Source organism: Mirounga angustirostris, unplaced genomic scaffold (genome assembly GCF_029215605.1).
Source record: "Mirounga angustirostris isolate CCGP_5_RB_7025 unplaced genomic scaffold, mMirAng1.0.hap1 SCAF_13, whole genome shotgun sequence".
NCBI lineage: Eukaryota > Metazoa > Chordata > Mammalia > Carnivora > Phocidae > Mirounga > Mirounga angustirostris.
The window spans coordinates 6,422,884-6,436,443 of record NW_026991721.1 but is presented as its reverse complement, the minus strand read 5'-3'; the positions used below and the strand labels follow the sequence as shown (position 1 = coordinate 6,436,443).

Sequence of the window (13,560 nt, the reverse complement as noted above, 5' to 3'; positions counted from 1 at the left end):
ACCTCTAGGTCTGGTTTGACCTTACTACTTTGTCCTTGGGGACTAAAAATAGCCAGCTTAGCACCCTGGCTGGGCTGAGGAAGTGCAGTGGGCTTGGGAAGTAGGCCAGGTCAGGCCTTCTTAATAGACCTGTGGCCAAAGGAGTCCCAAGTCCATACCTAGGAGAGAACACAACTCAAAATCTTGATTGTCCTGAGTCCGTGTGAACTCCTGAGTGGTTTCAGTCACCCAGTCTCTAGATGTGGGTGGGTGGGCGGGTGGGGGGCTTGCTTTCTCCAGGTTCTAGTCCTCTGGTCCCAAGAAGTCTTCCCAACAGGCTAGACAAGGTTGGACTTTAGGGGCCCAACAGGTATTTGCTGGGTGCTGAGGAGAGAAGTCATTCTGCTGTTGTACTACTGGTATTGCTTTGCTCAAAGTGCACCAACCAAGGTGCCCATGTCCGGAGACTTGAAGATGGTTTTGGAGATGATGGATGGCTGGGGGGGGGGGGGGCGGGGCGGAGGGAGGGGGTGTGTAGTGTGGGAGAACCCATGTTGGACGTGGCAGTTGATTGAGCTGTCTTGGGAGGAGTAGAATGTTAGAGATTAAGTAAACGGTGAAAGCAGAGAAAACATTACAGGTGGAAGAAATTGAGGGCAGGGATGAAGGGGCTTGAACTCTAGAATCCTTCCTTGGGGGAGGGGAGCAGTAAGACAGAAAAGGAGGAAGGGTGGCTCCTAATGGTCCGGGGCTTAGCTTTATATTTCTTTCACCCTTGCCAGGCAGGGCCTTCTGGACTCTAGGTCTCAGAGCCCACGCGCCTATGGTGGAGAGAAGCAGGGACGGAAACTTCACAGCCCACAGGCGCGCGGGCCGACCACTGGGTCGCCACGGTTCCCTTTGTAGGTCGTGAAGAAACCCCGGGGCGCAGAGCGGGGGTGGGGTGGGGGGGCGACTAGGTAGGCGGGCGCGACGCGGGCTTTGCCGGGCTCTGGGGATCCGAGGGCCCCGAAGCGCGCTCCCGCGGCAGCCCCCTCCTGGCCGGGGCCGCGCCCCGGAAAAGCGGAGTTTCCGCTGGCCTAGCTGTTGTTGCCGAGAGGACGGCGGGGGAGGGGAGGGCCGGGCCGGCTGGCTGCCGCCCGCGCCGCGGATTTAAGAGTAGTGTCCGGCCGGGTTCGGGAACGAGGGAAGCGCGGGGACCTAGGGAGCAAGGGGAGCGAGGGGAGCGCGCCCACAGGCTCGCCAGGGACGCGAGCGCGAGCCCGGGCCCCGCCCCTCGGTGCTGGGTGGGGCCGGCGCCAGCCAGAGCTCCCCGCCCCCCACGGACACGCCCACCCAGTGTCTCGGCGGCGCGAGCCGCGACAGGCAGCGGCGGGCGAGCGCGAGGACCGCGCGCCGAGAGGCCCCGCGCGTGCGTGCAGCCTCTCGCTCGCTCGCTCGCGCGCTCGGGCGGGCGGGCTGAGGAGACGAGTAGATCCCTCGCCGCCGCCGTGGGAGAAGCCTGGGCGTCCTCTCGGCGCCGCCCGGGTCCCCGGAACCCCCGCGCCCCCCACCCCCGGCCGGGCCATGGCTGAACGCGGAGGGGCGGGTGGTGGTCCTGGAGGCGCCGGGGGCGGCAGCGGCCAGCGGGGCTCTGGGGTCGCCCAGTCCCCGCAACAGCAGCAGCCGCCGCAGCAGCCGCCGCCTCAGCAGCCGACGCCCCCCAAGCTGGCCCAGGCCACCTCGTCGTCCTCGTCCACCTCGGCGGCGGCCGCCTCCTCCTCGTCCTCGTCCACCTCCACCTCCATGGCCGTCGCGGTGGCCTCCGGCTCCGCGCCTCCCGCCGGCCCGGGGCCAGGCCGCACCCCCGCCCCGGTGCAGATGAACCTGTACGCCACCTGGGAGGTGGACCGGAGCTCGTCCAGCTGCGTGCCCAGGTGAGCGGCGGGCGGGGGGGACCGGGCCCTCGGGGCCGCAGGGCCGGGTCTGTGACAGGCCCCCCCGCCTTTTCATTCTTCCCCGTCCCAGCGCCCAAGGGAGCGCCCCCTCCCTGGATTCCCCCTGGCTGCCCCGCCTGGCTCCTGCCAGGCCTCCCAGGACTCCTCCTGCGGGGACCCCGCCCTCTCCTGGCAGCCCCACCTTCTGCCTCGGCCCGAGACCACCCTTTTCCCCTCCCGGATTGGGGCCTTCGGGACTCTCAGCCCGGGGCCTTCTCTCTTCGATCTGAGCGATTCCGGCCTTCCTGGCGGTCAGTTTCCCTGCGAATGTCACAGACTCTTTTCCTTGCCTCGCTGGCGCCCGTGGGCTGTACATATGTTACATAGATGTGGTATAGATGTCTTTTGATATTATTATTTCCCAATATACTCAGCGTGTGCCAAACTCCGTTGTCACCTTCTGCCAGGTAAAGCCCATAGAGTAACCCTGGAGGCTTCTAGTCTTCAATACGCACACGTTCATTTGGGCTTCAGATTACACACATTCTGTCCTGGCCTCTCTGTGCTCTTGTAAAAGTCCTATTTAATGTGTCTTTAAGTGTATTTTTCATCCCCTCCTCCCTCCCCAGTAGCTAGTCACAAATTCTTCCAGCCCTGGAAGGCTACATGAAATTACTGCCTTTTTCCTTAAATTCAGTCCATTCCTCTGTCTGTTGGAACCATCTGGGGACTTTCCTTTCGTTGGTTAAAATATGCCTGAGTTTGTGATGTTTTCTCTTTCTGTATTGGCAAAGCAGTGTTTCTCCAACTCTTTGGGGACAGTGTGCAGTGTCTTACAGTTTACCCCATGAACAGACCCTGGAGCTGGTTTCACCTAGTAAGCCCAGAAAAGTGCCTGGAGGTGATCTTTTTGTCACCTCTAAACTGAGCCGATTCTGTTGCCTTGGAGTTTTGGACTTGCTCCTTATTGTGTTAGCCCAGCCTTGGGTAGATGGATGTGTAAGTGGGGGTTAGGAAGAATTGTCTGGTACCAGCCTCAACTCTATTTATCTCCCCCTCCCTTTATTTTGAGTCGTTTCTTGCATACAAAATTATACACACACACACACACACACACAGATATCTCCTAGATAGGGTATTTTACAAACTGATGAAAAGTACATTTCTATACATGACTCAGCTTAAGAAATAGAGCATTATAAATTATGTTGAAGCCCTCAGGATGCCCTTCCTGACCATATCCCCTACTTCCCCCCACAAAGGTAAACACTATCCTGAATTGTGTGTTTATTATTTCCCTTGTCTTTTAAAAGTTCTATTGCATGCATGCATCGCTAAACAGTATTTTTTAGTTTTGAGTGTTTTTGAAATTTATGTAAGTGCCGTCACACTGTATGTGTTCTGTGAATTAATTCAGTTGTGTTAGTGTGTTTTAACTGAGCATTAAGCTTGTGAGACTCGTCAGTGGGGTATAGTGGCTCTAGTTTAAATATTTTCACTAACGGATAGAATCTCATTGTGTGAATGTATCATAATTCTCCTTTTGGTGAACATTTGGGTTGTTTCTTGTTTGTTAACAGGAACAGTAATGCTTTAAATATCTTTGTCCAGGACTCCTGGTGTTCCTTGCAAAAATTTCTTTTGGTTGGCTTTATATGTTTGGGTGGAATTGCTGTTTGCAGAGTATACATCTGAAACATTTTTTAGATAATGCTTAACTGTCTTCCATTCATGCCCCCCCCCCCCCCATTACTCTTCATGTCCTTTGTGTTTCAGCATTCACTTCACTGACTTACACTTTCTTTTTTCTTTGTCTTTCCTTCAGGGTAATCAGAAGCCAGATTAGTTTAGTTTGCTTTGGCCAGTGCCCTAGCACAACACCAAACTCAAGTGGGAGTTTAGTGTGTAATGGTCCTTAACAGGCTTCTCTCTTTCTAGGTAGGTCCATCTATAGTCGAAGTATTTTAATCTACCTCTTTCAAACATAAAAGCACTGTACCCCTTCCTACATTGGTCCAGTGTTAGTCCATTCTTCCTTCATATCTATCGCTATGTTTGGTGACATTTGGACAACTGCCTTTTCTAGCTTGTTAGATCGAAAAGGCATTGAGCCAACTGGGAAGAAGCTGCTGTGCAACAGAGGGAGATAAATAAAATCACTGATTGCTGTTGATTCTTTTTTTTTTTTTTTGTCTGTGCCTGTTGGTCACTGAAAAGTCCATGTAATAAATTATTAGCCCAAGAAACAGCCTACCATCCTGAGTAAATGGGTAATTATTATGCTAACTTGGTGTGAGAGGCTTAGGTTGGCTTGTTGTTTTCACCTGCTGGGAGCATGCAGTTATGTCATGTCTACTAACCAGTCCTTGAGATTGTCAGCTGTCCTGCTCTGACTTTTTCAGCTATCACCCTTGTGCCTCCTAGCTCCTTGTGGAACACTTGTGCTCTTTGGAGCATGCTGTTTTATCTGCAGGATGGAAAACAACACCCTGTGGGGAGAAAATGTCCTGCTATTGGCCCTTCCAATTACTAGAGTCATCTGGTTAATTTGAGGTCTCCTTGTTTACTTGTTCATGTTGTTTAGAATGTATTGGCAATGTGCACCCTGTATGCAGCAGTCTGTATATAGCCCAGGATTAACATTCTTGTCTCATGTAACTTAAATGAGACACAGGCATGTAACATATGTGCACTTAAAAATGTATACATGATAGTGGATTTAAGGCTTTATATATATATATAAACTTTTTATGGTTGAAGAGAATACCTATAGTTGGCTTTAAAATAACTAAATTGTTTTATTCATTGACATTTTTACCAGCATTTTTTTTTTTTAAAGATTTTATTTATTTATTTGACAGACACAGCGAGAAAGGAGTACAAGCAGGGGGAGTGGGAGAGGGAGAAGCAGGCTTCGCACAGAGCAGGGAGCCTGATGCGGGGCTCGATCCCAGGACCCTGGGATCATGACCTGAGCCGAAGGCAGATGCTTAACGACTGAGCCACCAGACGCCCCTTTACTAGCATTTTTTTAAGTTAAAAGATTAATACATGTCCGTGATTAGAAATTCAAGCAGTACCGAAAGATGGAAATTTAAAAGGAAAAAGCCCCCAGTCTTGTCTCTGTTTTCACTCTCCCGAGGTGATCACTGGGAAATACAGTTGGCTTTTAAGATTCTGTTACAAGCAGGTAGGTCTATTATAGTTCATGAAATTCACAGCTTTAGAAGTTGACATTGTTTTCTCTCCTTACCAAGTAGTGCTTCCTCTACTATGGCCCATGTATTGGCTAGTGGTGTGGCGACATTATAGGCAGGTGGCATGTTGCTTGATGTTAAGGGAAGAGTTTTAGAGTTTCATCGTTGATCCCTTCTCTTTGGTCCTTGTATGGTGAAGTTTTTTTCCCTGATGTTCTTTTCTCTTTTTGAGTTTCTTCAGTAGGGGAGGCAGAAAAATTATTAAATTTCACGGGTATAGGGGCGCCTGGGTGGCTCAGTCGTTAAGCGTCTGCCATCGGCTCAGGTTGTGATCCCAGGGTCCTGGGATCAAGCCCTGCATCGGGCTCTCTGCTCAGCAGGAAGCCTGCTTCTCCCTCTCCCACTCCCCCTGCTTGTGTTCCCTCTCTCGCTCTCTGTCAAATAAATAAATAAAATCTTTTAAAAAAATAAATAAATTTCACGGGTGTACAACATTTCCTCAGTGGCATAAAACCAATTATTTGGAGATAAAATGTGCTCTGTTATATTACTTACAAACTGTATCACCTTTGTCTTTTGAGTACAAAGCACATTTGCATATCCTTATCTGTATATGCACTTAGGGAAGGAGTTCAGGAGTTATCAGTTGCATTTCTCCTTAGACCACATTTTTTTTTTAATTGGGTACCGAAGTTAAGCCTTATTGGATACAACTGTTAGAGCCAAAGAAGGTGGCCATGGCTAAGTTGACATGACTAGTCTGCAGTAGAAGTGTTACTTTCATCAAGACACTTAGGAACAGTTGCCCCTCTAACCACAAAAGCACTAGGCAAGCCAGGATATATTATTCTTATATTCTTACTGTATGCCAAAGCAAACTCTTCCACACCTTAATTTTTTTATCCATTGATTGGGAATACTTTTACTTGCCATTCATTCTAAAATGTGGGTGAAATAAATACAAAATAGGACCTATAGGTCTGTAAGAGAAAGTACTTCTTAAATGATAGATATGAAGTAAATGAAATTGATCAAATAAGAGAGACCTGGTGAAATTTTTATTATTTCCCTAGCATTAAAAGTCTTAAAAGCATATTCGTATCTTAGAAGATTTGAGTTTCACGTTGTGAGTGTTGTAATAGAATATCCTCTCTATCAGGGTAATATTATCCATTGTCCCTGTGGAAGCTCAGATTCCTTAAGTCAGAAAGAGAATGACTTTCACAGAGTCCGTTTTACATGTATTGATTTACAGATCTTTTGGGCACATTAGTGATTATGTGATTTCTTTTTAAATTAGTTTTCCAATTTCTTAGCTGAGCCAGTAAGCTGCTACTGTTACTGTGCGTGTTTGCCTCAGTGTGCATGAGGGAGGTACAAGTAAGAATATGGGCTGTGTCTTCACTGCTTCAAGCCAGGAAGCTTGTCCTGTTTTGGCCTGGACTTGAAGGTTTAGTGCATCCTCTGAAATTTGGAGTTGGCTTGGCTTGCATCCGTTGCATCACATTCTGGGAGTACTTTAGGTGTCTAAGGTAGCTGTAGGAATGCTCATAAGAGGTGGTCTTTTTCCAGTGTGGGTTCAGAGTGGTATTAGAGCTCTTGAGAAAAGAGAGTTTGAAGTTGGTCGTACAATGTCTTTCAGAGTCCCCTTGGGCTGGATTGAGTGAGGTGGTTTGGTTTTAGATTGGCAAGCACGGACAGAATCCTCCCTTCTCTAGGCCTCGTTGGAAGAATAACCAGCATAACTTCTGATGGTTTTAGAGAATCAAGATGTTTATGCCTAGACACCAACTCTAGAGTATTTTCCTCTTCCTGCCATTCACAGGGCAGTTGTCTGGTTAGAAAGCCTGCTGGGCCTGCATTCCCTTTTACCTTATTACAGACCAGAGAAGAGCTGCAGTCACAGCTCAGGGAGCCGCTTAGATAGACCTATATCTGGCCTCTACGTTGGATAGAGAAGTAGAGTAGAAGAGCAGTAGAGAAGGCCAGTAAATGATCATAAATTGTTGTTTAGCTTATATATCTTCCAGAAAACAGTTTGTGAAAGCATTCCATTTGACATCCACTTAAATCTTAACATCATAAGCTGTTTTATCTTTAAAGCTGTGCTGTCCAATACAGTAACCACTAGTTGCATGTGCTATTTAAGTCAAGATTAATTAAAATGGAATAAAATTTAAAATTCTCTTTCTTAGTTGTATTAGACACATTTTGTGTCACACTAGTCTCATGTGGTTAGTGGCTTCCGTATTAGACAAGGCAGATCTAGAACATTTTCAGGACCACAGAAAGTTCTATTAGATAACACTATTTTTTTTTTTTTTTAAGATTTTATTTATTTATTTGTCGGAGAGAGAGCACAAGCAGGGAGAGCGGCAGGCAGAGAGAGAAGCAGGTTCCCCACTGAGCAGGGAGCCCGATGCTGGACTGGGATCATGACCTGAGCCGAAGGCAGATGGTTAACTGACTGAGCCACCCAGGCGTCCCTAGATAACACTATTTTAAAAAGAAAATTGCCCAACCATGGTATTTCTAGTATTAATATCTGCAGTTTCTCCTTATTTATTTAATTAAGCTGAATACTTTTGTCCTCTTCCATATTATTTTAAAATGTCCCGTTTTTTCACTATTTCAAGGACCTGTTAGTTTTCTTCTATTAGTTCCCCTTTAAATGTTTTTATATATATATATATTTTTAAAGATTTTATTTATTTATTTGACAGAGAGATACACAGTGAGAGAGGGAACACAAGCAGGGGGAGTGGGAGAGGGAGAAGCAGGCTTCCCGCTGAGCAGGGAGCCTGATGCGGGGCTCGATCCCAGGACCCTGGGATCATGACCTGAGCCGAAGGCAGACGCTTAACCATCTGAGCCACCCAGGCTCCCCTTTATATTTTAATCTGCTCACTTCTTGTAGGGAATTTGCTTCCTGGTGCCTGCCTGCCATTTGTTTTCCACAGTTTTAGGTCTTAGTCAATACCTATTGAGAAAACTGTCTAGAAACATTAATTCTAAAATGGCTTTTAGTGGCACCTCGGTGGCTCAGTTGGTTAAGTGTCTGCCTTCAGCTCAGGTCATGATCCTGGGGTCCTGGGATTGAGCCCCACATCGGGCTTCCTGCTCAGTGGTGAGTCTGCTTCTCCCTCTGCCTTTACCCCTCCCCCTGACTTTTTCTCACTCTCTCTCTCTCTCTCTCTCTCTCTCTCGCTCTTACTCTCAAATAAATAAATAAAAATCTTAAAAAAAAATAAAATGGCTTTTAGATGGCTAGATTATATGTGATACTAATTTTTGTCCTTATTTTTTTGTGATGATTTCTAAACTTTATACAATAAACATGTATTACAGAACAGACCAGTGAATGTTGTTTTAAAAATATATATTTAAAAATACATATCAACTCTACTTGATTATATACCTTAAAGGAGTGAACTTTGCAAATTCTATATTGCAATAAGGCTGTGAAAAAAAAGTACATATTGAATGGATAAAGACATGGGGTACTAAAGTTTTACTCCACTCATTACCTTCCTTTCTTGGTTCTAGAATTGCTAGTTCCTTTTTATTGATAGCAAATGTGGTGAATGGGGAATGTTCTAGATGCTGTTTCCCTCGTGGTGGGTGGTTGACAAAGTAGTACTGAAAACGGTACATTTATTTAATATTTATGTAGATTCTTTTAGACAGTAAAGTGTTTTAAGATATACCCAAGGTCGGGTGCCTGGGTGGCTCAGTTGGTTAAGCATCTGCCTTCTGCTCAAGTCATGATCCCAGGATCCTGGGATCGAGCCCTGCATTGGGCTCCCTGCTTGGCGGGGAGTCTGCTTCTCCCTCTCCCTCTGCCTGCTGCTCCCCCTGTTTGTTCCCCCTCTCTCTGTCAAATAAATAAGTAAAATCTTAAAAAAAAAAAAAAAAGATACACTCAAGGTGAGAATCTCTGAGTTTAGTTGTAGCCTCACACATTTTTCTGACCCTGAATACTGTCCTTCCTTTTTTCTCTTTGGGAACAGTGGTCCTTGCCAACTCCCAGATAAACCCTTTCAGCATTTACAGTACTTCTAGTTCTGTGAATGTGACACTAGGTAATATCCATAGAGTATTTTGGCAAAAAAATTTTTAGAACTGTGATGTGTATCTTAGAAATTACACTGTGATTTATGTGTTTTTTAGTGACTCAATACAGATAAAGGTAGATATGAAGGGAATGATGTTTTAAAACTTGATTCCTACTAGAGGAATACCTGTTCCTCTGTTTGTGGACTGTGTAACTCTTCCAGATGACAACTTGCCTCTCAAAACTTTACTGTGAGCAAGATTTCCACCAGGTCACATTGTGGATGTAATTGGCTTATGAATTGTCCCTGAGGAAATTTAGACTGAGTATTGTGCTTAGACATAAAAAGGTGTTGTTTTTTTACAGTTGTTCTCCAAAATATTTTGTGTATGTGTGTGTCTGTCTGTATGTCTATCTTGAATTTTCCTTTTGTTCCTCTTTTCATAGGTGAGATAGAGATTCTTTGTAGCAGGTTTTTTTTTTTTTTTTAATAGTATAGAAAACACAATAGGCTTAGGACATCAGTTGTCATTTATTTGTTCCCTCCTCACTGACCTTTTCCTGTCTCCTGTTTAAAAACACCAAACGGCTTCAAGGTTTACAGAGCAGCTTTATCCTTCCGTTTCTCTGTATTACAGTACTTCTCAAACCACATTGCATTCTACTGTTTGTAATTCTACCCATCTTTTGCCACCCTAGTTTCCTCCTGGAGTGTAACCACTAGTAGCAGTTAAGGGTGATGTTTCAAAAGAAATCAGATTATGTCACTCCCTTCTTCATAATCTTCCCAAGTCATTCATTTAGCAAATGTTTATAGGCCAGCTGGTCTCCTTGATCTCCTAAAAGTATACATTCTAGTGGGTGAAGATAAGTGGCACTATCAAATAACTTTTCATCATACTTAGAATAAAACCCCTTTTCATGCCTTAGGAAAGACTTCAAGATGTGGCCCCTTCTGTGTCTTTGACCTTATCTTCTGTCATTCTCCACCGTGCTCACTTGGCTCTGGGCAAGCTGGGCCTAGACGTGGTCACCTCTGCCTTTGGGCTTTTACACTTGCACCTGGGATGCTTTGTCCCCACATCATCATGTGGCTGGCTTGTGAGTATCATTTAGGTCTCAGTTAATCTACCACCCTGGAAAGCTGCCCTTCCCTGCCTATTCGGGGAATTTATAAATCTTCACGTTTAATTGCTATCATCTGAAATAATCTGGTTCATTTATTAGTTACCTTATAGGTGCTCAATGAATACATTTATCAGATGAAGAGTGCCTTTTTATTTATAATGTTTATTGAATGGATATTTGTTATACACAATGCTTTCATTCAGCAATTATTGAATATTTCTATGTGCCAAGCACTGCTGTAGGTGAGTAGAGAAATTCATTCTCTCCTAGAGTATACATTCAGGTGGAGGGACAGATAATAAATAGTTATGTTTAGGTAATATAAATATAAATAAATAGGTATTTATTTATTTTATATATTTCTAATATAAATAAATAGGTAATGAGTGAATGCCATGATGAAAAATAAAGTGCAGTAAGGGAATTGAGAATGTTGGCAAAAGGGCTCTTTTGGATAGGGTGGTCAGAGAAGGTCTCTGGTGAAGTGACATTTGAGTTGATACCCGAAAGAAGTAAACCAGACTAATGGAGCATTTACTGTGTGTCACAATAACCTTCAGAGGCAAGTACTGAGATCCTTTCCCAGAAAGGGAAATCAGGGCCTAGTGAGCTGAAGGCATTTTATAAGGCTACACAGTCTAGAGGGAGGTGGGGTTGGGATTTGACTCATGACTCATGATTATCTGACACCAGAACGATTTCTCTCTTTAAACTTGGTGTTCCTCAAGCCCTGGCTCGTTCTCATAGTTGACAAATAATATCTAATGTTTACATTTTGTCATGTTGGAATTACAGACTGCTGCTCTACTACCAGATTATAGATAGCAAGAAACTTAACAGCAGAATGGCTATAACTGCCAGTTCTTGTGCCAGTTAGCCAGGATTTTAGTCCCGATTCTGTCGTTTACCATTTAGTGATTTGGGCAAATTATTTAACCTATCTAATGCTTTAATTTTCTCATCCGCAAAATGGGCCTAATGTCCCTGCGCCTCATTAATTATGAGGATTAGATGAGATTAATACAAGTAAATGCTTATGTGGCACATAGAAAACACTTAAAAATAATAGCTGTTACTACTATTACTATTGCTATCTTTATTGCCAGTCCAGCTTCTCTGTCTCTCCCTGATACCCGTCTAAAAACTGCTTTCTTTCTGGAGTCAGGGCACCTTGGTTGATACTCTGATTTCCTCAGTGGGACCATCATAAGGTCTTGGGTTCACTTTAGACACAGATCCTGCCAAACCCCAAGCTTAAAGTCAAAATAAAATATTTTGGTTTTCTGAAGCACTGGCTGGATCGGGATCCTGTTTCTACATCCTGCCAGCTTATATGAACGGAAGAGATGGTTCAGGCCCCGCCTGCAAACCACAACTTTGTTTTGAGCCAATTTGACTTGACAGCTTCCCTATTCTACCTGCTGACTTCTTTAGCTCTGGTTTGGCAGCCAGAAGAGCAACTAAACCTGTTTACAGCTAGCCTATTACTAATAAAAGCTAAGTGACTCCTAAGAAAACAAGGGTTTAAATGGAATTGGTATTTTTCTCTTATCTCCTTAAGCTTTCCTTTTTATGTCTCAAACTATAGAAAAATTCGATTTTATTTTTATAGGAGAAACCTGATAATACATTTAAGGCCTGTCATGAAACATTTGGATTTTTGTATGTATATGTTAATTTTCTCCTTTAATAAACACCAGGACTTCACTATCCCATTTTATTTTATTACTGTTATTTTTAGAGAGGGAGAGAAAGGGGGCCTAGGGGCAGAGTGAGAGGAGAGAATCCTAAGCAGACCGTCAGCTGAGCACGGAGCCCGAGGTTGAGCTCGATCTCACAAACCTGAGATCATGACCTGAGCCAAAATCAAGAGTTGGACGCTTAACTGACTGAGCCACCCAGGTGCCCCTACCCCATTTTAGTTGGAAATCTACAAATACATTTACATGTTTCTGGTTCTTCCTTAAGAATATGTAAACCACAGATTAACTTCTTCTCAAGTGTGGATTATCATGATGAATGGTATCTTCATGGTGAACATCAGGGCTTGAAATGAAGAGTGTAGACTGGTATGTGTTACATATTTTTAAACTCATGTGTTTGCTTTTTTTGTCTTTATTTCTCCTTATTGCTATCAATATGCCTTATTTCTGGTTTATTGCTTTAAATGGACCATGGCCTAAAAAAACAGGTAATCAAATATGTTAAGAATGAATGGGCTCTGGAAATGAAGGCTAAGAGTAATGGACAGTATCATCTGAATACATGAGATTCACAGCTGCGGTGTTCTGGGACAAGGAAGAAACATTTTATGTACTTCTTGGTCTGGGTTGTACTCGATTGCTGGTGAGTTTGGGTAGGGGTTTAATCTTCTAAAGTCTTAGGGAGTCAAAAACCCTATTGAAGATGCAGTTAGAGATACAAGTCAAATTTTGCATTTGGTTTGGAGAATTATGGATTAGTAAATAAAGCCCTATATTTATTGTTTAGTTAAATTTGATTACCTCTAGGCAAGTCACTATTTTCCCTCTTTTTAAAAAGTGAGTACACCCTTTTTTTGCCTTGCTGATTTGTTATGAAGAGAAACAAAATGTAAAATGTTTGAGCATCTATATTCATAGAAATCATTACCATAACATTTTTGGGTAATGTCAGTGAAGCTGGAATTTGATGGTATAATATTTGTTGACCTGTGAGACTTGATTTACATTAGTCATCATTTACATTGTCTTCACAAGTAGGCTTTTGTTTGGCACTTTTAGCTCATATCCAATGGAATGTGGCAGTATAATCTGTCTTAAGTCTATTGTTTAATAAAATTGTCTCCTCAAAACTAAAATACATGGAAAGTAGTCTACAACATTTGTCATATCTGCCATGCACCATTTTTGCTGTGGATGAAAATGAATAAGCGACTCTGGAAACCAAGGTCATCTGGGAACATAAAAACTCTTGTAGCTATTAATGGATTTAATTGTATTTCCTCTCTGCCACCAAAATGTGCAATAAATTGTTTATGCCCTTGCCTTTAATGGGGAGAATTTTTCATTAACTATATGCAGTATCATTATCGCTTTGTTTTTATTAATTGTTGATAATCCCCTCTATCCTTCCTTTAAAGAAAACATTATAAAAGGATAGCTGTAATATTATTAAATATTACTCCTTAATCTTTTCAGTCAGCTTTTCTCTCCATGGAGAAAAAGGAAAGTATCCTTTTATTGGGGAAATGAATTTGGGCTAGAAATGGGATATGGTTTCTTAAACTAAGATTTGGCATACAATT

At 43.6% G+C, this 13,560-nt stretch overlaps 1 protein-coding gene across 2 annotated transcripts in view; it reads left to right on the top strand.

Annotated features, from left to right (window-relative positions):
* Positions 1–1,168: 1,168 nt before the first annotated feature.
* The window catches only part of PACS1 (phosphofurin acidic cluster sorting protein 1), a 144,116-nt gene continuing 131,724 nt past the window's right edge, over positions 1,169–13,560 (top strand). Inside the window, exon 1 of one of the 2 annotated variants that reach the window (XM_045893233.3) lies at positions 1,169–1,895. In XM_045893233.3, the coding sequence (XP_045749189.1) occupies positions 1,546–1,895 (350 nt within the window). In that variant the 5' untranslated portion in view covers positions 1,169–1,545. The remainder of the gene's footprint in view (positions 1,896–13,560) is intronic. The other variant, XM_064576150.1, reaches the window with a different exon arrangement.